Source organism: Lampris incognitus, chromosome 11 (genome assembly GCF_029633865.1).
Source record: "Lampris incognitus isolate fLamInc1 chromosome 11, fLamInc1.hap2, whole genome shotgun sequence".
Lineage (NCBI taxonomy): Eukaryota > Metazoa > Chordata > Actinopteri > Lampriformes > Lampridae > Lampris > Lampris incognitus.
The window spans coordinates 25,923,962-25,948,110 of NC_079221.1; the positions used below are offsets into that span (position 1 = coordinate 25,923,962).

Consider the following 24,149-nt stretch of genomic DNA (forward strand, 5'->3'; position numbering starts at 1 on the left):
ATCAAACACAAAGAAAGCGAATATTATTATATTTACTCCGATAAAACTGAAGTAGTGCTGTCAGTCAGTATTTATGTGGAGCATGTAGTTCACGTGTGCTTGTTGAATTTAGATTGGCGAGTTTGGCCTATAACAGAGTCGCTGGTGTTAACGCTGCTATATCTGGCAGGCACTAAAAAAACAAAAAAACAAAATAAATCTAAATGTTTTTTTCAATTGTCTGCGATCACGAAAATAACGCTTAGGCTACATCGAAATATCTTACATCATCTTCTTGCACGATTTAAATCACCGGCTATAAATGATAATAAATAATATTTATAATATTTAAAATGTTAAATAAGAAGTGTGGGAGTGACGGAATCGCTGCCGTGTAAAGGGGAAACCCGGCGGATTAAAACCTGCAGGTTATTTTCCTTATTCGCTTGTGAAGCCGTTAACAGCGCACGTGACCTTGAGAACAAACGCTTGACCCAAGGACCTCGAGCCCGCCTGTGGGGCTCCAGCCACGCATGCGTCGACACCTGTGCCGGCCGCGCCTCTTGTCTGGCGCGCTGGGGTTGTTTTTTGTTTTTTTTTGTGCATTTGATTATATATTTCTTTCTTTTTACCTCGCGTGCCTACAAAAGAGTGATGAAATGAGTGAACGCGGGGAGACGAGGTGCACGGCGAGGCAATTTCATGCTCCGCAACGCTTTGAACAGCCTCGATATCGCCGTGTCTCGCAGTATAAATTTCCCCTTTTCCAAAGGCTGTTTCTGGCATATGAATATGGATTCAGTTGTCCCACTCACTTGAACCAATGAACTGCAAACCAACTCTGCGCGCACAAGGGCACGCGTGCAAACACGCGCGCGCACACACACACACACGCGCACACACACGTGTCCATTTTTTTTAATTGAATCCTCGACATCTAACACACGGAAAATACAAAAACAAATGGGTCAACATGTTTCCTATTTTCCAATATAAAAGTGTTTATTTGGAAACATGGGTTTAAATGTACATAATATATATTCTCCCCGGCCTTCCGGGAACTCGCTACTAACATATATTTCAAGATAGTCCGATGCTATGCTGTTTGTCTGCAGGGTTTCCAAACAAGACCGAATAGGTCTGGAGACAGACACCTGCCAAAATAAAGGGAACACCAGAGAAAACGGCGGATACAGCAAAGAGAAATGATTTAAATCAGGGTTCTGGCGGCCCTGTTATAGGTTGTTTATTTTTTCTTTCCTGAATTGGTTAAGGACCGCTCTACCTTTTTAGTTATGCAACCGATGCAAGGCCAATGAGTGCCTACCAGAGACGGCAGTGCCCCTGCATGGCCAATCAACAAGAGTGGTCACTGAATAGTGGCAAAGATATAAAATCAAATTGAACACTATATATATATATATATATATATATATATATATATATATATATATGAGGCTCTGGAGAAGGAGAGCCATTTTCTGTCGCCATCATCAAAACACCACTCGCCAGAATTTGTCCCATTTTCCGCATCTCTCCAGCAGGGTACCGCTCCCAAACATGTGTGGAGTCTGCAGCGTCATGCCGAGACGCATCCGACCCGCAAAGTCCAATTAAGACACTTTTTGTTTTTTCCCCTCGTGGTGTTTCCTTTATTTGTGGCTGTTACCGGTTGGTGGGTCCAAGGTGAAGCATAGCAGGTCTGGAGCCCATATTCCTCTCTCTCTCTCTCGACAGCAAGGCTAGCTGGTAGGGGTCTTCATACAGGGGCCTATGATATGGGGAGACAGCGCGCGTGCGGGCTCGTGGCTGTTGGGCCCCCCGGATGCTGATTGTTCTACTTACTCACAGCTCAGAAGGAAATAGGCTAAACGAGATATTCTAAAGTTTATTTCCTTTTTTTTTCTTTTTCTCCAGGCTCTGTTTTCCCCCCAATAAAATCTTTGGTTTGTGGTGGCAGGTCAGTCACGTGGTCTTGTGTGCTTCATTCTTTTTTCTTTTTCTTTCTTTCTTTTTTTTCTTTTTTTGTCAAAGAAGTCGGTTCACAAAAAAAACGTTAGAATATGTTCGACAAAGATATTCAACTCTCCATCAAGTGTGGGATGAGCACTTTCCCTCTACACCCATGACTTAAATTAGATATATTTATATATATACAATGTACAGAGTCATAGAGTTGGCTATAGATCCTCCGTTATGTTTGTCTTGTAGCCTGTACGGGCTGTACTCTCGGCAGCTCAGACTGCAGTCTATAGCCTATAGCCTAAACATGGATGGGAATCTCGTTATAATATAGCCAAAAAAAAAACGATACGTGTCCACAAATGACGTGTTGAGGGTCCGAGCGGCGCAGCAGGCCCCGGCTAGTCGCTCTCCTCCTTGTCCTCCTGAATGGTGGTGGTGGAATGATTGTACAATCCCTGCGCCATGAGCTGGAGGGCAAGGCCGTTCTTGAAACCGCTTGCCTTCTTGATTTTGGCCCGTTTGTTCTGAAACCAGATTTTGATCTGGGACTCGTTGAGGTTGAGCTCCTGAGCCAGCGACTGTCTCCTTTGCTCTGTGATGTAGCGGTTGGCCTGAAACTCGGTTTTCAGTCTCTGCAGCTGCTCGGCCGTGAACGCCGTTCTGGGTCGCTTGTCCTCCTTGTCGTTCTTCGTCTTTTTCAATTTCCGTGTCCTTGGGCCTACAGTGGGAACGATAGTAAAAACGAAAATATAAATATTCAAGTAACAAGCCGCAGCCTGTATCTACGTTTAGCTGGGGTGGAGTTGGGGGGGTTGGGGGGTGCGGGTAAACCGGAGGCAATTTTTGTTTTGAAAACATGCTGCCGCCTTGTCAGTCCTGGAGACAAAGACACAGCCCTACGGTGAAGCTCACACGCGAAGAGAAACAAAGAAGAAGAGTCCTGCCCTTTACTACCAACAGACACAACGCTGCTAATCAGCAGGTTGAATGAACACTGTGGCCCACGATCCTCACACCGCTGCTGCTAACAACTCATAATAATAATAATAATGATAATAATAATGATGATGATAATAACGATGATGATAGTAATAACGGCAATGCACAAAAGAAAACGCGAGTTTGTTTTCTATTAATTCATTTTTAAAACGTAACGCAGCCCTTGACTCCAAATGGCAGTTATCTGTCATAATAAGCATCATATCTGTTATCGTTTTTTTTCCTGAACAGAATTGTTAATAAGTTATAAATATCCTACAGAAATATACAGGGTCCATCAGAGTAATGGACCCTGTTCACGGTTGCGTCAATGCACATAGAGCATGGCCTTTCTGCACGAGGGACTGGTGAATAAATAGTCTATAGCAACAATAAATCTGAATCCCCATTCAATACATGACAGGAAGTAGCCCTGTGTTTTCCCAGCTGTAATATATACATACTCACTTAATTAGTCAATTATGCGGCTTGTGTGTGTGTGTGTGTGTGTGTGTGCGTGTGTATATATATATATATATATATATATAACCGCATAATTCAATTAATATATTGAATTAGTACAAACACACATTATATATATATAACCGATAATTCAATTAGTATATTAAATTAGTATATATATATAAACACACATCATATATATATATCGTGTTTTTTTCCCGGAAACCATCAATGGTGCTGGTAAGAGTGTCTTAAGATTAACAGTATCTATCTATCTATCTATCTATCTATCTATCTATCTATCTATCTATCTATCTATCTATATGTGTGTGTGTGTGTGTGTGTGTGTGTGTGTGTGTGTGTGTGTGTGTTAGAGATGTATTGTCGTCTTGATAACAGGAAGGAGTCCCACTACAAGTGTACCAGATGTATGAAGGTTGCAGGTTTATGACGACAATAGACACACAGCTTCAGACTACACCGCTGTTTTGCAAAGCATATTTTTTGCTAAATATCCCTTTGTTTTTTTGACTAAATATAATAGTGCATTTAATATCAGACGAAGTGTTTGTGGTTTAAATAAAGCTGAAGTTTAAAAACTAAGATTTGCAGCCCAGTGTTTATGGCAAATCAGTTGCTCATCCATTCTGGTGTACAGACTCCTTCCTCCCTGTTTACAACTGTAAACCTCATATTTTCTTGGCAGCTTTACTTCTAATGTGTGTTTTGGATTAAAAAAAAATACCATAACAAAACAAACAAAAACTCTAGGTTGAATACTTTTCCTCAGTGTGTATCTCTATGAAATTTGGATTTTGCAAATATCAGTCAAAGTTAAATGAATAAATGAATGAAAACATAGACTACAATGATTTGTATATCAAACCCAAATTATCCTTAAAAGACAAGAGGGTTAGTTAATTACAAGGGGGAGAAAAAAGGGAAATACTGACAAAATCTCCATTTTCCAGGGAAGTGTATTTTGAGGCGTACAAAATAATAAAAAAATAACATTTGTAAGCTGCTCAGATGAAGGCCAATTTTATACTATTTCCTATTTGACAAAGAAGGTCGCGGGGCTGTTTTGGGGGGCTGCGAAAAAAAATGGACGTTTAATTAATTCAAAATGTCGTCCCAAGTGAAGCATGGTGGGTTGTTATCCATTATTTACCGTTAATGTCATTGTTTTTATTCCAGCGTGCTTCAGCAGCATCCGAGCCATTTAACTTTAATGAAACACCGGGCGCTCTCTGCGAAACCAGCCAATGGCGACACAAAGTGTCTGATTCCAACCCCACGATGTCAAGTTTCAACACATCTTGTAACCCACATTATGTACCAATCAAAACCACTTGTAGTAACAGTAATTATTGTCGTTAGCACTTTGAATAAGACAAGACTTGAGACGAGGCAGTTGTGGAGGTAAATTTGAGCAGGCCTCATTATTATTTCCTCCAGCACGAGCCAGGGAACCCTGCAGCATGCATGTTATTTATACATTTGTTGTGGAGGAGCCTCGCCTATAGCAGGAAATATATCGTCTACACATGGGAATCAAACACAATGCACAAGAACACAGACCAAGGAAAGCGAGTCTCTCAGCTTTTCTGTGTAACACCGGAAACGGACTCGCTAGATTCGGTGTATTAAAAAAACAACACGTCTCTGTGTGGGGCATGACCCCACGTGCTGGTCCACACCGAGAGGTGTAGCCTCCATTCATCCCCGCAGCGCAGCGGGAGAGTTTTAAATAATCTGCTTATGGATATTATGAATCTGTTTAGAAAGATGTTCCTTGTGGGATAATTGTAAGGTTTTATCTTTAAAGCTTTAATTCTTGGATGTCCACGTTTGTTCCTTTGCAGGGGATAAAATGTAAACAAAGTGTTTTCAAAATCTGCAAGCAAAATGAAAAAGATTATACTTCTTGCGAGGTAGCCCGATAACAGCGAACACAACTGCATAGAAATTGTAATATATAGCCAATAATAGCGGAAACATTTAGCTGATCCCAGCCACATTATTCATCGTTTTGACGGTGAAGTAGTTCAGAAGTGAACCGTGGCCGCATGCTGAGTAGACAGTGAATATTCTGCTGAGCTCTTCGTTCATAAAACTACTGTCTTACCAGATGACGGCCTGTCCGAGTACCTGGTACAGTACACCCAGGCGGGCCACAGCAGGGGCTGCGTCTCCGGAGTGGGAGCCGCGCCGCCGCCGCCGCCACCGCCGCCGCCGCCGTTTAGCACCACGACGGAGGAGGACGTGTTCTCCCCGAACTTCGGGGCTGCGGCAATTCCTCCGGAGCCCTCCTCCGCTTTGGCCGCGGAGCTCTTTTTGGGACTCGGGGACAGCGCCAGGGAGGAGGCGGAGGACGAGGTGCTGTCGCTGCTGCAGTTCGAGTCCTGGCACGGAGTTCCGGGGTGGCTGGGCCTCACCACCGCGGGGCGGCTGCGCTCCCGGCCGGACGACTGCGCTCGCTCCCTCGCCCCCGAGCCCAGCTCCTTCTTGCAGCCGAAGTCCGGCCGCAAGATGTTGTCGATGAAAAAGTTGGTGGTTCTGTGGGCCTGCTGGGCGACCTGCAGAGGCAAAATGGGCGGCGAGGGGAGGCTGGGCGACGGCGAAACGCTCTCCCCTTCGCTCGTATCCGGGCTGTTAAGATCCCGCCGGTCCTCCATCGCTGCTCTCTGGACTTCTCTGAAATCCACTCCACTTGTTGGTCTGTGTGTGTTTGTATCCCGGATTTGAACTACCGGACGCGGCAAGACATGAACTGAGAGGTTGCTATGTTCTCTCCGAGGTGTTGCTCATCGTTGTTGTTGTTATTGGCGAGCCGCTGACATCCCCCCGCGCGTAACGCCGCCTCGGCGTGTCATGGTGGACGGCTCACTGGTATCGGACGAACACGCCGTGCTTCGCGCCGCTGTGTGACAGTTGGATCTTCGCAAAGTGCCTCACATCACTGAGCCTCCTCGCGCACACCGCTCCCGCAGACGCCGACCGGAATAACATCAAAAAGCGCGGCGGGCCAATCGGCACGCGGGACACTTTTCGGACACGGGTGACGACGTCCAATAATGTCAGGCGTCTCTGAGCGAGAGGGGCTCGAGAGCAGCGTGTAGGTTTCCGCAGAAAACCAAACAGGAGATTATCGCTGCTACGTGCCGTCAGCCTTGTTAGGGTATATCTATTACATCTCGCACGTAATTTTCACCCCCGGAAAAGAGAAAAAAAACTATTATTCCCAAATTTGATGAAGAAGGGAGCCTGCAGGGGGTTACTGTGGGAGATTCTGGGGTGATAGTGCGAGCAACTCCCATATCTTTACCATCATTATTATTTCATCAATTCATTATCATTTTAGCATGATTTTACGTCGGGATACAGAGACAGAGACGTTTAGCTCTCAGTTGGATAAACTACCATCAGTTGTGAAGTGAAAAATCCTATTCAGCTATCGCAACACTTCAATTGTGGTTCAAATATGGGCCCCTCGTCTTGTAAGAGACAACACAGGTCTTTCCCGTTGGCACGTTCATTTATTTACATGCCTGCATAGTGTAGGCTACACAGAGCTGTCAGATGGTAGGCCTGTAGCCTACTCAGCTGCACACACGTTGAACACCGCTGGAAGAGGATAAAGTCATCTACCGTAGGCCTGCAGGGGGGAACACGTATTGGCCTGTTATGCTTACAATAGGCTATCTCAATTGCTTACTCAGTACATTTACAGCATAATCACCAGACTCTTTCTTTTTTTTTGTCCTAACTACTTTTGGTTTTTTTTTTTGGTTGTTTTTTTCCCCTCTCTCATTTGGGTTGGCAAAACTTAAATCATCGCATCCTCATTGAAAAGCCGTTTGCTAATTTGACAATTGTTACAGCTTCAAGCTGGGTGCAGCCGCCGCCTCTTTCCTTTTTTTTTACAAGGTTCCCATTGTTAGCAGAAATTGTTTTCCACATCGCAAACGGGCTCTTATCTCTCCTGTAACGTGATGCCACGAGAGAGGAGCTGCCTAAAGATAATTTATAGGTTTTAATTACTCCTTATTCCGCCTGATCAGCCGGACGTTCATCACCTGGGTAGGAGAGAGAAAGCCCCCTCAAAGGCTCTGTCACTGCCGCCGCGCGGAACACTTCATCAAAGTGCGCGAGGGGGGCAATATAATAGACACGCTACCGAGGATGACGTCATTTCCAAGGTGTTGATAAAAGGCGTTGAATAATACGACTGGTCCACGGAGAGCGCGTGCAGACATGACTTTATTGACGGCTTAGCGTTGGGGTAATTCATATTAGGGTGTTTTTGGGGTTTTTTTTGGAGCTGCGTATTGAAAGAAACAAAAAATTGAAGCTACAGCTGGTCTTGAGTCAGACCACTTTGCGATGTGGTTTCTAGTCGCCGTAGCCTAATGACATTATTTTCAATAATGTGTAGAAGTTTTTATCGTGTGTAAAATATAATTTCTCTTAAGATTATCTATCTTCAGTTAGTCGTGTGTTGAGGGAGAACAACGCACCAAGTTTCTCTCTCTCGCGCTCTCTCTCTCACACACACACACACACACACACACTCACATATATGTGTGTGTGTATATATATATATATATATATATATATATATATATACACACATATATATATATATATATATACATACACACATATATTTGTGTATACACACACACACACACACACACACACACACACACACACACACACACACACATATATGTGAGTGTGTGTGTGTCATCCAATATACTGTTGTCCCTGACCTTGGGACTTCTCATCGCGAAATTGTTGTTCTATTTATATTAATTAATTTATTTATTTATTTGCTTGTTTGTTTTAGTTTACGTATCTAATTTTGAGATTGAGACTATAGACTATCACTACGTGTATGAATTTCAGTTTTGAGTTAAGGTGGTCATACTAAACTGTTAAATACAAGCTAATGTGCCCCCCCACACACACACAAAAAAAGGGCGAGATATACCTGCCTAAATGAACTGTCTCGTGTTATTTCACAAGTGCGAAAGCCTAACACGAGCTACAAATGGCCCAAATGAAATGCATGTTTTAATTAAAACGTTACACTGGTGAAATAACAGGTTGTCACTAAATATAATACTAACCGCAATGTTGTGTCATTATCATTATCATTATTATCAATACTATTATTATAATTATTATGATAATAACATAATAATACTTATTATCATTATTATTATCATTATTATTATGTCGTTGTTGTTATTATTTTCTTAAATGTCAGATAACACTTGAAAGTCTTGCAAACCAGGCGTGTAACCATATATATATATATATATATATATATATATATATATATATGGTTACACGCCTGGTTTGCAAGACTTTCAAGTATAATGTTCCGCTCCTCATTAGTCGAGCACTGAACACCATTGACGGCTTCGGAAAAATACGCTATATATTTTTTTTTTCAAGTGTCATTTGACATTTAAGAAAATAATAACAACAACGACATAATAATAATTATTATGATCATAATTATGATCATAATAATTACAATAATAGTATTGATAATAATGTTCCATTAACCCCGCAACCCTGCCAGCAGGATAAGCGGTTCGGATAATGGATGGGTGTGTGTGTGTGTGTGTGTGTGTGTATATATATATTCCGCTCCTCATTAATTGAGCACTTATAACAACACCATTGACGGTTTCGGGGGGGGGGGACGCTATATATATATATACAGAATATGATGCCGACAATGTGAAAACTGAAATGACTCAGTAGGATTTCATTATTTCTGTCACTTGGTCGTTTCATAGAGTAGTTTCCGACATTTAAAGGGCACCAATATCCCTAAATTTCCATTGGCGCCCCCCCCCCCCGTATATTTAGGATTGTCCGAGGCTATCCTACATCTGAGGCCGTCAGGCTGAGAACACAGTGAGCGCCGTGCGGGGTGTGGAGATGGAGCTGGACGAGCCCCGAGAAAGGATTTAGGGAAGCGGAAGAGTGAGCGGTGTTGGTGGTGGTGGTGGTGGGGGGGTCCGAGGGTCCCAATTTTCACTAGCCGACAGCTACACAGTCTACAGACCACTACTGCACCCCCCCCTAAAAAAACAACAACAAGAACAACAGACGTGAGAGATTGACTTGATCATTTTCCCCATATGGGTGGGCCACACTCACACACAAGGTCCCAGACAGCACACGTTCCTTAGGCTTGCCTGACCAAAACGACTGATACCGGATTTAGCTAGACAATTAGAATATCAACCGAGATTAAGTCAAATACAAATATATGTGATCCACCAAGCACTTAGGGTCGTGACTTTGCGTGTCGCCGCCGGCCGACACGCATGAAACGCACATTTCTATATTAAGGCTGCATACAAAGTATTTTGATGCGGCAACATAACGGACATCTCGATGAGAGAGGACGAAAAACACATCTTGGTCTGAATTTTAACCAGTGGTAGTTATAACGAGTCTTCTATACGATGGTTTTCAATCTGGTAAAAAAGTAAGAAAAAACAAAACAAAACAAACAACAACAACAACAACACCAAACAAACAAAAAAACAACAACAAATGATGTTGTCTTGGCGACGTATTCCTCTGTTAGACCTGTCAGTTTAAATATAACACCCGTCCCGTGCTCTGTAACTTAACAGCGCTTTCCCGCTCCGCAGCCGTCTACCCGTGACGGTCCAGCTGTGTCTGAGCGGAGCTGGTGGACCTCAGTTATAAGAAAAAATAACACCAGCGCGCCATCTAGTGGCTATTTGTGGGAGCGCACGCGTATGTCATATTTGCAGCGCGATAAAAGGTAATTTACCGCAAATGTACCACGTACGTTAGGGTGACTCCCTCACCCATCCACCCACCCACCCACCCACCCACACACACCCACACACACACACACACACACACACAACCCACCCCCCTTCCCAAAACAATTAAGCATAACTTCAAGGTAAAAACAAACGAAGTCGGAAGTCAGTAATGAAATAGAAAAGTAAACATGAAGACCAAGTACTTATAACAAACACTGCAATCCTGAATCTTTTTTTTAATAAAGTATAGAGGCTGAAGAAGGACAATCCATACTTCTTTTTACTGAAACAAAGTTATTGTTTCTGAGTTTTGCAAGAGTCAAAGTAAAATACTTTACTACAAAAAAAATCACGTCGGTGAAAATGAAGTCACCCATGAAAATACTGGGCTGACTGAGAGAAGTCTTAAAGTATAGCATATTGTGGAAAACCTCCCATTACGAAGATTAAACCATTGCGTTTCACAATCTCTCGCTCTCTCTCTCACAAGCACACACACGCACACACATTCCATGTCTCCCTATACTTATGGGGACCCGTCATTGACTTCAATCCCTAACCCTTAACTCTAACCGTAACCATCAGCACTACATGCCTAACATTAACCCTTACCCTAACCTTAACCTAATCCTAATTCTAGCCTTAACCCTAAACCCAAGTCTTAACCCTAAAATCGACCCTTTTCCTCCTGGGACCCATAAAACGTCCCCACAACGCAGGTGGTTTCACACACACACACACACACACACACACACACACACACACACACACACACACACACACACACACACACACACACACACACACACACACCTTTATTATTAACACGCTGTGTTGGGTCAATAAACATATCATACAGTGCAGACTACACAGAGCTGAAACAAAAACAACAACACAAATCGGGTCATTTTTGCTCCGCTTTATCAATATGAGAGTACGTTGATCCTTTTTAGTCACGGGGCTTAAACATCACTGTACCACGTGTTCTAGTGTACACCGTGACAAGAACACCGCTATGATTTAAGATTAGCTCCCGCGCTGGATCTACCCACAGAACAGGTGCATCCGCGCACCAGTAGGCGACTGTATAAACCGTTTGGGGGATAAAAGACTCCGCCGGATATGACACGTTATTAAGAGAAACGCCATGATCGATCTCCGCCACCCCGAGGCAGGCAAACGCAGACCTGTGGAGATATGATGATGTTACTTAAGATAAGAAGTTCCCGTCGCTGCGCATGTTTCCCTGGAGGAAATGCAGTGGTGTGACGTAAGGAAAGAAAAAAAACACTCTTGCTATCTGTACTTTGCTTACTTTTACGGAAAGTTTCTGTTGCAAATGTGTGTGGGGGGGTGCGTGTGCGCGTGCGTGCAAAAATGTTTCGCTTGTTCACTAGAAAATTGAACAGTTTATGCAGGACACTAACCCTTGGCTTGCTACCCGGAGGTTAAACGTCATGGCACCGTTGCACTTTCCACCGTCTATATCCATTGTATCTACACTTGCTAAAAGAACTTGATCTTATCTCATTTTAGCTTATCTTGTCTTAAGTGGTCATCTCTCAACGCTGCTGTTTGCGGAGTAGGGGGCACATTATTGCCACTGCACTCTGCTGACATGATAGCAAAACACAAATCCCTCCATTACAGGTTATCACTCTTACCAGTGACACAAAGAAACCCAATTTATGGATCATGAATGTTACCCAAGACCTGCAGCATCTGCTGTTACAGTAACTAATCGGCAACAGTGACCCTTCGTTTATTTAACTTCCCATTTCCTTTAGGTTGTGGCTCTGCATGAATTTTTGCTGCCGAACTTTGGTAATCTCCGCCTGAAGTGACAGACTTCACTTCCTGTTTTTTGTGCCATCTCTATAAATCAGTGTGTGTGTGTGTGTGTGTGTGTGTGTGTGTGTGTGTGTGTGTGTGTGTGTGTGTGTGTGTGTGCGTGCGTGCATCCCTTCTCCTTTATGTCGAAACTCAGGAAGCATTTCTATTTTGCTACATCACGAACTGCTATAAAGGTTTCTTGAGGAGGATCCCCCCTCCACCAGGCCACTTCTTGCCCTGCTCGAGTGCCAGAGCCATCGATGCCATCGATAATGGAGACTTCAGTGGACAGAGCAGAGGGTAAAATCTCATACAGCCATACCAACCCGCTATTTGACATGAACCTCAGTAGGAGTGACCTCCACAGCTTCCAGAGCAATGGTGAGTGCCCACAGATGGGGTGTTTTGGAGCTTCTCAGGTCCAGGAGCCAAACTGTATGTTTTTGCCTCAACCTAGGGTCCAAGTTTTCTTTTGCGTTGAACAGTACTTTTGTTTTTTCAGCAGTAGAAGAAGCCTTAATTCCCATATCAATACATTATGACAAACCACTGGGCAGAAATCATGGGTTGGACTGACAACCCCCTGAAAAAAGATGAAGCACAATATTCCTGTGACCACATATGCCATTGATCAAAACATAGTAGTAGCCATAGCTATTTGGGAACTGAAAGGAGAGAGAGTGGTGATCCTATCTCAGGTCTTGATTCCAGGTTGAATCCATTGTTGTTTAAAGGCTTGGTCACATCCCAAAGGTGGGCTGTGGGGGATCTGACATGAGGTCCCAATTTTGATCCAAAGACATTTTTATATTTCAGCCACTGGCTACACCAGGACATTAAATAACGATCAAGTCCCTGTATCTTCGGTGGTCTGTTTTGTTGAATAAAGGCTATATAGGCAGATCTAGTACATAATAAAGGCTTTCTTGTACATTTAGTGGGTGGCACGGTGGCCCAGTGGTTAGCACTGTTGCCTCACAGCAAGAAGGTCCTGAGTTCGAACCCCAGGCTGTTCTAGGTCCTTTCTGTTTGGAGTTTGCAGTTCTCCCTGTGTTTGTGTGGGTTTCCTCCAGGTGCCCTGGTTTCCTCCCATCATCAAAAAGACACGCATGTTAGGATTAATTCTCCTGTATGTACCTCTGACCAAGGCAATGGAAAGAAGAACTGGAGTTGGTCCCCAGTTGCTGCACCACAGCTGCCCACTGCTCCTATACAATAGATGGGTTAAATGCAGAGAACAAATTTCGTTGTAACCCTACAATGACAAAATAAAGTGGCTTTCTTATTATTATTATTCCTATTGACCTGGTGCAAACTGCTCATAAACATTACGTAATGCTTGACATCCAAAACGCTGGAAGAGAAATGTGTTTCAACACTAGCTTTGAGCCATTCAGCGCAGACTGTCATATCTACAGTTTACAGTGTAATCATTCATAGCAGAGTATATCGGGTTCATTTGTGTTAGCATATTTGAAATATAACATGTTCGAGAAAACATTGTCTGGGTTACATAGTAGGTACAGCGTAGTAACAGCTGCCTTTAATCCCATGTTAGACATTGCTGCTTTACTGGCATATATACTATTGCTTTTAGCTGCAACTCAGTCATGGAGACGGTTTCCATCCTGGAGGTCACAGTGGTGGCCCGCATGTAGCCCCTTTTACCCCATGACTATAGAAGCAGGGCCCTATGTTCTCTCACTATAAGCCAATTTACATTCATCTTAGTTTGGGTTCCCTAATTCCCATGAAATGAATAACCGTTAGATGAATAATCAAACAAGACAAAGCTGCAACTCGAAATATGTAGTTATTGTAAAAAAAAAAAAAGAAAGAAAAAAAGAAAAGAATTAGAAAACAAAATGATTTGTGCACTTTCACTATATCTGGCTCAATACAGTTCAAATACAAAATTAAAATAGGTACCTTCTTCAATATTCCAAATCAAACACATTAAACATTAACTAAACTAAAGCCGCATCTATCAAACTAACAAAGAGGTCCTCAAAAACCCACCCTCATTGAAGGCAGTGGCGGCACCACCAGTATTTTTTTTTTGTTTTGCTAAATTATGGTGGGGCTAATCCATATAGTGGCGGGGCTCAAATCAATGTCAGAATTTAAATGTGAATACATACAATAAAATAGCAAACCCCCCCCCAGCAGCTAGAAATACCACGCATTAGGCGACTATGGGTTAGATGATTGCACGCTCCTTTTTTTCCACATGCAAAATTACTTCGAGAGCAACAGACGTGGACGATCACTACTACTGCTGAGTTCAGACAATACTACTACTACTTTCGGCTGCTCCCGTTAGGGGTCGCCACAGCGGATCATCCGAAATCTTATTTATGATCCGCATATTTGATTTGGCAAAGATTTTACGCCGGATGCCCTTCCTGACGCAACCCTCCCCATTTGTCCGGGCTTGGGACCGGCACTAAGAATGCACTGGCTTGTGCATCCTCAGTGGCTGGGTTTGAGTTCAGACAATACTATTCATGCTATTTCAACTCATTCCTGTTGTCAGGCTCACCCGTCCACTGCGTGCTGCACGGCGGCAGCATTTAAAGCAAGAACATAACACGTGGCGTATAAACACAAACAATGTGTCACACCGGCCTGTCCTTAGTGCCGAACACCAGCAGTAAACAATGTGTCTGAGAGTTTCATATTTGGCAGCGTAATTGTTCGTATGAGTGATTATAACTTACAATAAATGTCAATGGCGCTAGCTAGCAAGCTAATTTATCTGAACGTGTGTCCGTTCTGTTTACGGAAATGATGTCATCACTTTAATAGCGGCATTTGGTCTGCGCCCGTTGATAACACCGCTTGGAGGTCGAAAATGAGTTTCCCTTCGCATTTGCGAATTGGTCTGGTGATGCCAGTCTAATATGGAGGCGCTGGGTTGGCTAATTCTGCTTGGCAATTTTCTTGGTTGTTCCATGGTGGGGCTGAGGTGGGACTAACACAATTCTTGGTTGGGCTGCCATACCCTGTCGCCGCCACCGGCAGGCTTATCTTCACTCTTGCGAGCTAAACGGACAAACGTACTCACTCCAGGCCCGTAGCCAGAAACATATTTTGGGGGGGGGGGGTCGGGCAACACTGCCGAAAGCTACCGGTAAATAAAATTCCCACACTGTATACTATAGCCTAATACCCAACCGTATGGTAAATGTCAACGTATTAATGGCCCATAGATAATCATCAATGCATTAATAAATAAAAGTGGGTCTTACCTTATAAAAGCAGGTCCAATCGTCTTTTTTGTCTGCAAAAGATGTCCAGTACCTCTTCCGGCGTCACTACAATGTATCTGTGCTCCGAGAGCAATGTCAGTCCATTAAGCCGTCTTTCCGTCATTGTACTGCGCATTTTGTCCTTGATCCTTCCCAGACGGGAAAAACTTCTCTCGACATGGGCACTGGTGTCAGGAAGCGTGGTCAAAACGCGGAGAAGCTTGAAGATGCTTGGAAACAACTCACTGCTACAGGCATTTAATGCCTCAATGGCATTTTGTGGAACATAAGTTGCATCTTTCCATTTATCCCGCCAGGTGTCAATTTCTGACTTTACAACTTCCAGATGCGGTGACACTTAATCAGTATACAGGTTGGAGAGCGCGTGAGCTGAGCTGTCGTTCAGCATGCTGACCTTAGATGGCAGTAAGGAGCAGAGGTTGGAGATCACATTTCTGTGTTTGCTGAAGCGTTCCTTCATCTGTGATGAATAAAAGTCAAGCATGACTATGGAAAGCTTTCGCCGGTAGTGATTTTCACAGGCCTTCAATGGATCCTCATTGCAGGCCATGCCTCTTCGTGGTCGAAATTCACCCCCATACTTGGCTGCTTGGGAAGAGGTCTTTTGGAAAATCTGCCTGAACTCCATCTCAGAGTTAGCCCTCATCTCATCTACCTGCTTAATAACAGCATCAGCAGCTGAAACGCAACTCACCAAGTCACAATTTTCCTTCTGAATGAAGGTGGACAGGTGGTAGGTTTTTGCAAGCATCTTCTCACTCACATTCATGGACAGCATGAATTCTGCATTGTCAATTGAATTAAAGAGCTGAGTGGCTTTGACAGATGTGTCTCCTGTGAAGGTTTCACTGATTTTCTGCAGGCTGGATCGCACAGGGTCTAAAAGCTCGTTGAATGTAAATATTGCGTCGTGGCGTTCGACCCATCTCGTTTCACACAACTTCGTCAGTCGCGTTTTCTTGCAGTCGGGTAAAAGACGTTCCGTCTCGTGTCGCAGACTGCATGCAGACCGCAAAGCCCAATCATGGAAAAAAGTGCAGATTTCCGAGACAATTCCAAAGCAATTTCGCACCATTTGTACAATGCAGCACTTGTTTAGGACCAAATTCAAACTGCGGCTGGCACAGTGCACATAAACTGCTTGCTTGTGCTTCTCTTTGATTTTAGCTTGGGCACCATTTAAACGGCCACTCATGGCAGATGCGCCGTCGTATCCCTGCCTGGCCACGTCAAAACTGTAAATCAACGCCTGCATTTGTCAACTGACTTTCGATTGAATTGGCGATTGCCTCCCCGGTTAACTTCTCGATATCAACAAAGGACAAAAAAATCCTTTCTGATGCTATATTGGCTGTCATGCTGGTTCACGTATCTGACACAGACAGAAAGCTGCTCCCGCCCTGAAACATCTTTCATTTCATCTGCCAACACAGCGAAACACTGCGCGGAGTTTACTTTCTGCACCAGTTTGTTTGTTATCACATCTCCAATTGTGCTGATTATTTCATTTTGTACATCAGGACTGCAGTAGCTGGGGTTTGCTGCACATTTACTCAAGTGTTGTAACAGTACTGTGTCGCCAGATGTAGCCCTAAACCTGAGTAAAGCCCTGAAATTTCCGTCATTGTGAGTTGGCTCATTCAATGTCACTGGTCCTGAATCAATATCACCTCTCAGGGCGAGTTCTTGGCGACCGGAAAAAAATCAACGTTGCAATGATGCTTTTGAGTTTTTCTGTTTTCTTGGACTCGCTTTTTTCTCTCTGAATCTAGCCTCAGTGAAATTGCATCCATTTTATTGTTGAGAACCATTTGGAAATTGTCCGCTTTCAAACATGCATCCTTGTGATATGCCTTTTGTGCATGGTCTTTGAACGTCTCTAAAGCATGTTTCCAGTCTGAGAAGTGGACATTAATTAGCTTACCAGCTTTTCTGTGCCCTCCCTTGCCCACATGCTCGACTGCAAACGCAACACAGTGCTTACAAAAACAACATTCGGACCTTGTTGAGTACACTAGCCAGCTAAACTGGTCAATCCAATGACGTTGGAAACGTAGTTTACCTCCTAGTTTTGTAGGGAATGTTTGTCCGATATTGGCCGTCCAGTCCAGTGAGTATATTTCTCTTCTCTGTTCGTCTGATATTTTCCCACCAATATAATCCACAAAGTCGTGTGAAAACGTTTCCGAGGTAGAGGACGGCGGGTCTGCTAACTCTGGCTCCGTTTCCGAGGAGGGCAGTGGGTCTGCTAACACTTGCTCCGGAAAATCGGTAACGTTAGTGACCAGATCATCTGTAATGTTCTTTTTTTCTTTTTTGAGTCGGGACACGTTGAAACAAAAAAAATCACTGATTTTACGAATATTAACTTGACTGCTCTTGCCTGATTTAGAGGTAGCTTTCGGCGGCTCCCTTGCTTTTGAAAAGCAAACTATAGATCGACCATTTAGCTAGCATAGCCAGTGGCAGGTTGCTTAGCTGACTCGTCAGACCCCTGAGCCAATCAAAAGCGTGTGATTTTATTTGTTTTACAAAACAGACCAATAAGATACATCATGTTTGGAAACAAATTAACTGACAGGTTTAACGCCTGTCAGTCACGATAGATGCAGTGTATGAGTAGGCTAGAGGGCGGTGACAAATAATCAAAACGATAACTAAATAATTATTGGTGCCATTTCGTTTCGGGGGGGGGGGGTTCAGACACGAAAACCACCTACCTGGCTACGTGCCTGACTCACTCGGTTAAGAATGGCAGTTCCAGAATGTTCCTACAATGCCAGGAAATGGCGGTGCGCACGAATGGTCCGGGCGCGAGTGAAAACGAGACGAAAGGCTTGCTTCGGGTGACTTGTTCCCACGTGAGAATCCCACGTAGCCAGAGGAAGTTTGAGCAAACCCTGGTGGCTCAAACCGCTATCTGGTGTGTCTGATCCCGTGCGAGTCTTCTTTTAATAGCTGCGCATGTTCACTGAACCAGCAAACAAGGCCACGACATCAGCTAGCTTAGCCTTAGATTTGTACATAGTGTAACGTGCATGGATAAGTAGACACGTTGGCCGTTGCCTGACGAGTCTGACCCTTTAGTCGAGCGGTTAGCGACGTCTCCCGCGGTGCGGGCGATACGGTTTCGAGTCCCGGCCGCGGCAGTTCTTGTGGTTGCCCCCGACTTCGCTGCATTGGTGTCAGAAGTGGGATGGTGAGACCGTAAGGCCATCGGAAGCGTATGCGCCCAGAGGCGTGAAGCAGCTGATATGCTTAAGCGCGGGGACGCGCTTCCCGAAAGAGGGGGTAGTGTAACGTTCATGGATAAGTAGATATGCTGGCTGACGGGTCGGATCCTTTAGCCGAGCGGTCAGTGATGTCTCCCGCGATACAGGTTCGCGCCGCGGCAGTTCCTGTGGTTGCCCCCCGAATTCGCTGCAATATGTGCCCCGGTTTTTTTTGTATGTCTGTTCTTTGTTTTTATTATATTGTGGTGATACACAATTGAGGGTAGATTCACCAGGGGCTGCTGCTCCTTTAAGGCAGACGTTCGGAGTGTTGACGTAGGCACCGCTTAGTTTCCGGGGTGGAGCCATGTTTGCAGCAGCCTAGCGATTAGCTGGTTGCCACGAGAGATTGTGCTGTATCGGTGTCGTTTTGTGTGGCGAGGAAACGGAATTGACTCGACTCGATCTCTCCGTCTCCTCATTCCTGCACTCCGACAATATTATCATTTATTTATCTCTGTAACTGTCTGATACCCTTTGTCGTGTATGAAACACTAATACTGTTCTAAAACTGTTTAAGTAGATAACTGGAAAGTGCACACGGCAGACTTGTGACAGTAACGTAGTATATTTATTATTACGCTGTAACAACCTAGCTATCCCGAGTAGAGCGGAGTACCAAGAGAACGCCCTGGTGGCGATTCTGCCTTATATACTCTTCAGGAGCAACCAATAGCTGACCTCCACCTCATTCAGCACCAATCACATTTGAATGTGCACATTCAAAACCGACCAACCCACACTGGTTAATATTCTGTGTTGGGAACACCACACCCTTACTGTATTCTTTTGACGTAGTTGTATAATTATATTGAACCTGATATGTGCTAATACTATATACCTGTTTATTTCTGTAAAATGTTCTATTGTTCAATTAAAAAAAAAAGAGCTAGCTTAGCTAATTAGCTGGCTAATGACAGCAAGGCTGGATTACAGACCGGGTATGCCGGGCGAGTGCCCCGGGGCCCCAGACCATGAGGGACCCTGAAAGGTCTGGGGTATTGTGTTTGCGTATAGTAGAGATCCCCAATCATACCCTACAAGGGACGTTTGTTCCAACCCTACGTCGCAATGTAGGGCCCAAGCTAGTCTCTATTGATGCGGGGGCCCCAAGCTACAGTCTCTACTGATGCAGGGCCCCAAGCTACAAAGTCTCTATTGATGTGGGGCCCCAAGCTACTGTTTCTATTGATGCGGGGTTAGAATGATAAACACACAGTATTTCTCCATTGATGCAAGTGAGCTGAAATAATCAGACTCAAGCAATTCGCATTATATGAGTGACTTAACTTTGTGTAGTATCATCATAACATCATCATACTTTCAAATTCTGCGACATAGACGGTATAAGAAACCTTGAGTCGAAGTGGAAGCTTTTTTCGGTCGCTTGGGACTCGTTTGAAGCAGAGCCATAGATATTACAAATATAAATGTACTAAATATGTCGGGGGTGGTTTCTAAATATATCACAATGTCAGTTTGAAGAGTTTATGCCTCATGTTTACATTGTAGCGTTGCGAGTGCAACAAAATCTGACATAGTGCAAACTCGATGCTTATGATCAAATTCATTGTTTCATTGTGTAGTTAAAAACATGTGATAGCTAGAATGCCCATACTGAAAAATAATTAAACAGGTAGTTTTACTAAAATATGTCCATATTTCACTAAATTATTTGCTTTGAAACAAACATTTATTTCCTGTTGGTAAGCCGTTGTAAGTGGGAAGAAGGCTTTGCAATATGTTTGCAATGCTGTGAGCTACTATTCTCATCTCTGTTTGTTCTGTGATTCAAAATTGTGTTGTACTTTGTAGTCGCAATCTGAATCCCATGCAGATCGGCATAGCATCGACTACCATGTTGGGTATTTGCCTTAGTTTTAAATTTAACAATGTTTAGCATTGTTTGTGTCGCCTATCTGACAGGGGGGGGGGGGGGGAATTGGACGTGCGTGCCCCGGGGCCCCCTGGTGGCAGAGCCGTGGAAAGAGAGAGTTACGTCAATGAGGGGTCAGACGCGAGAGGGTCACGTGGTTCATGTGGCCGCCGAATAGTTCCAAACGAAGCTTTGCGGGTCATTTAAATGAACTGCTTAGCCACGATTTCTGGTAACTACTAACCAATATTTTCAGATTTTTACATTTATATATAGATATAGATATATTCCAACGTGACACATATTCTATGCGCATGTGTAGGAACATTAAAACTAATATTTTGTTTAAAATTGACGCGCTATCACGCTTTAAATTACATCGTTAATTTGATTCAAACGTGCTTGTAAAATGGTCATCATTAAAATGTCAACTGTAGCTTCTTACCTGTAAATTAACCTTTGATTAATGCGAGAAACATACCTTCGCCATAGAAATCCTATTGCCCCGGGTCGCCCTGTTTGGAACTATCCGGTGCTCCCATGATCCGCCATTGCTGTTAAATAATTGGCCCATTGACGTCTACGGAGTTGACGTAACTCACTCTTTCTAGGGCTCTGCCTGGTCGGTTAATCCGGCCATGAACGACAGTCACGGTGAGCTGGAGAATGACGCAGTAACATCTAACCGACGTTCACTTTAGATCCACCAGTATCACACTTACATCTTCGACTTTGAATATTGTGCGATTAAACTTGTAAACCATAAGACTGACGTTTGTTACGTTTTACAACCATCTCTTCTTCACAAGCCTTGAATCTACCGACTCACCCCGCCTGCCTTCTTCTTCTTCTCTCTTCTTCCAACCGCTTGCCCCGCCCTTCACCGTGACCCTTCCCCCTTACTCCGGATTGGCTTTACGTACAACAGGTACGTAAAATAAAACATATATAATCATATATACATATTCGAAATAACATTGAAAATTTCAACATATTTTAAATATAGTACAACTGTACCAAAATAATAAACTTTATGAAACCAAATAATAACCGCGTTACAAAATGAAAATAATAACTGGGTCAGATGGTAGCCATGGCAGAGGGGCTGGAGCTCACTGTAAGCTGTGAAAAAACCCCAGTTTTCCAAAGCATGCAGCCACCTTTACCCTGCCTGGCTGTGTCAGAGAACAGGGGCTTAATAGAATAATGTAGTGGGAAATGCCTGGGGATGTACTTGGAATGTTGCACTGGGCTCGTGCAGCTAGAGGACCAATCACAGGTTAGCTCGCGCTGTCACAGACGCAACTATATTACACACCGCGGGAGAGACAAAGGCCAGAACTGTTTAGTAACCATATCGTAGACTGTCACCTTAGCGTGGGATAGAGCAGGGAAACCTAGCGTATCCTGGGCTAGACAGTAGATACGGTGGCTAGCAGTGGTAGTGTTAGCAGCAGACTGCCTCGGTACCTGTAGCTAGCTGACTACCCCCGAGAGCTTCCCCAGAGAGACTGAGAGAGACATTCACCCGGTCACACCGGAGCCAGAGTACAGAGAGAGAGAGAGACACGCACCCCGGAGAGCAGCCATCCATCTCCCGCCCCGCCTAAAGCTCAGCCGCCCTGTTCCATCACCAGCCCTGGTCCCAAGGTGAGCTTGCTAACCCATTAGCACACGGCTAACTAGCTAACTAGCAGGCTAGCCCTAGCATTGGCGCAGCTATCTAGCTAACGGTGGTGAAGCCCGGTTTGTCGCACCTAAAAGTCCCCGCCTCCATCCATAGTTATCCGGGCTATAGAAAAACCGCGACAATAATGTCCAAATACACGTAGTCCCCTGGTTACGAACGAGTTCCGTTTTTTAGTCTGTTCTTATGTCGAATTTGTATGTAAGTCGGAACAGTTACGTACAGTTCACATCTAGAGTCAATTAGTCAAATGTTTGTCTTAGTATATGATATATATTTGACCTAAAACATCATAAATATTATAATGCAGTAATAATAATAAATGTAACTACAGTACAGTATCTATAATTGAGAGAGAGAACGTGTATAAAAAACTTTAAAGAAACATTTCTTACATTTCAATCTCCCCACGTGCCACTGTTCCCGGAGCGGGTCGCGACAGACGTACGCCGGCCGTTTGATGCCGGAAACGAGAGCCCGCTCGGGGCTCACCTCCCTGCGTTTCACCTCTCTCTCTCTCTGAACGCTTTCTTTCCACTTTCGTTTTAGTCGTGATCGTTTTCCTTTTCTTCGATGCATCACCATCACTCGCATCAGATTTACGCTTTGTTGAAGCCATGATTATGAGGGTAAACACACGACATTTTAAATCAAAACACAACACACACAACAATGTTTACGCGACCCGACTTAAAATGGTGACGACGGCGTGGCGTTTTTCCGACGAGCCGCCTAAAACGCCCAGTGCTTTGATCGTCGTGCAAAGTAGTCCGTCTGTTCGTTAGTACGAACCATCGTGTGTCTCTCCATCCAACCATTCAATCATTATCCAAACCGCTTTTCCTTACTCAGGGTCGCTACTGGAGCCAGCAGTCATTGGGCGGCAGGCGGGGAGACATCCTGGACAGGCCGCCAGGCCATCACAGGGCCAACACACACACACACACACACACACACACACACACACACACACACACACACACACACACACACACACACACACACACACACACACGTAGGGGCAATTTAGTACGGCCTGATTCACATGACCTACATGTCTTTGGACTGTGGGAGGAAACCAGAGCACCCGGAGGAAACCCACGCAGACACGGGGAGAACACGCAAACTCCACACAGAAGACGACCCGGGATGACCCCCAAGGTTGGACTACCCCGGGGTTCGAACCCAGGACCTTCCCGCTGCGAGGTGACAGTGCCAATCTCTGGACCACCGTGCTGCCGCGCCTTTAAATAAAATGCATTATTATGATTATGATGATGATGATGATGATGATTATTATTATTATTATTCACATAGTTTTTGTGGGTCCAACTTTCGTGGTAGCCCACGCTCGTGTGTAAATCGATTTCATTTTTTTTTTTCAAATAATAGGTTTTACGGAGGCCGGTTCGTAAGTACGGGAGTTCGTATGTCGGGCACACAACTGTACACAACTATATTGAGTCTTACCTGGTTGTAATGCTGCGAGTAAGGCGTTCGCTTATTATAAACCGTATGTGCAGCCCTTCTTCCTACACCACATTGTGTTATTCATTTTTTCTTTGAATAGCTTATATAAGCAGGTTGATTTCTGCCTACACAGTAAAATCCTGAGTGTTAATTTAACTCCTGAGTGATAGTTTAACTCTGAGAGTGTACAAATGGACCCGAAAGGATCCATTTGTACACTCTATATACAGAGTACAAACGGATATAGAGGTGTGCAAATGGACAGATATAGAGGTGTACAAATGGACCGGAAAGGATCCGTTTGTACACTCTCAGAGTTAAATTAACACTCAGTTTTTTTACTGTGTACCTACAGTTAAAATCAGAAAACATTATGTGAAAGCTAGCATCGCAGCAGTTTTCCACCTCTCGTATGGAGTCGCTTGCTAAAACACGTGTAAAGTTGGGCTAGCTGTATCTCCGTCCTCCCCAGCCACTTTAGAAAAAGTAAGACAGGCACACCTGTATGTATTATTTAAGTGAAGA

General features: G+C 44.1%; 2 protein-coding genes across 2 annotated transcripts in view; one reads left to right on the forward strand and one right to left on the reverse strand.

Moving 5' to 3' along the window:
* Window positions 1-2,342: 2,342 nt before the first annotated feature.
* On the reverse strand, window positions 2,343-6,062 carry en1a (engrailed homeobox 1a). The gene is made up of 2 exons (XM_056290068.1): window positions 5,513-6,062; window positions 2,343-2,662 (listed from the first exon to the last, which is right to left on the reverse strand). The coding sequence occupies exons 1-2, from the start codon at window positions 6,060-6,062 to the stop codon at window positions 2,343-2,345; spliced, it is 870 nt and encodes a 289-aa protein (XP_056146043.1).
* Window positions 6,063-12,271: 6,209 nt separating this feature from the next.
* The window catches only part of marco (macrophage receptor with collagenous structure), a 41,099-nt gene continuing 29,221 nt past the window's right edge, over window positions 12,272-24,149 (forward strand). Inside the window, exon 1 of the mRNA XM_056289873.1 lies at window positions 12,272-12,428. Within this exon, the coding sequence (XP_056145848.1) occupies window positions 12,308-12,428 (121 nt within the window). The 5' untranslated portion in view covers window positions 12,272-12,307. The remainder of the gene's footprint in view (window positions 12,429-24,149) is intronic.

What these genes read in the sequence shown, in the direction of transcription:
- en1a (XM_056290068.1), bottom strand. Translation starts at nt 6,062, where the DNA reads ATGGAGGACCGGCGGGATCTTAACAGCCCGGATACGAGCGAAGGGGAG. An exon ending in CTCGGACAGGCCGTCATCTG is followed by an intron (nt 2,663 to 5,512) that starts GTAAGACAGTAG and finishes TTCCCACTGTAG; the next exon opens with GCCCAAGGACACGGAAATTG.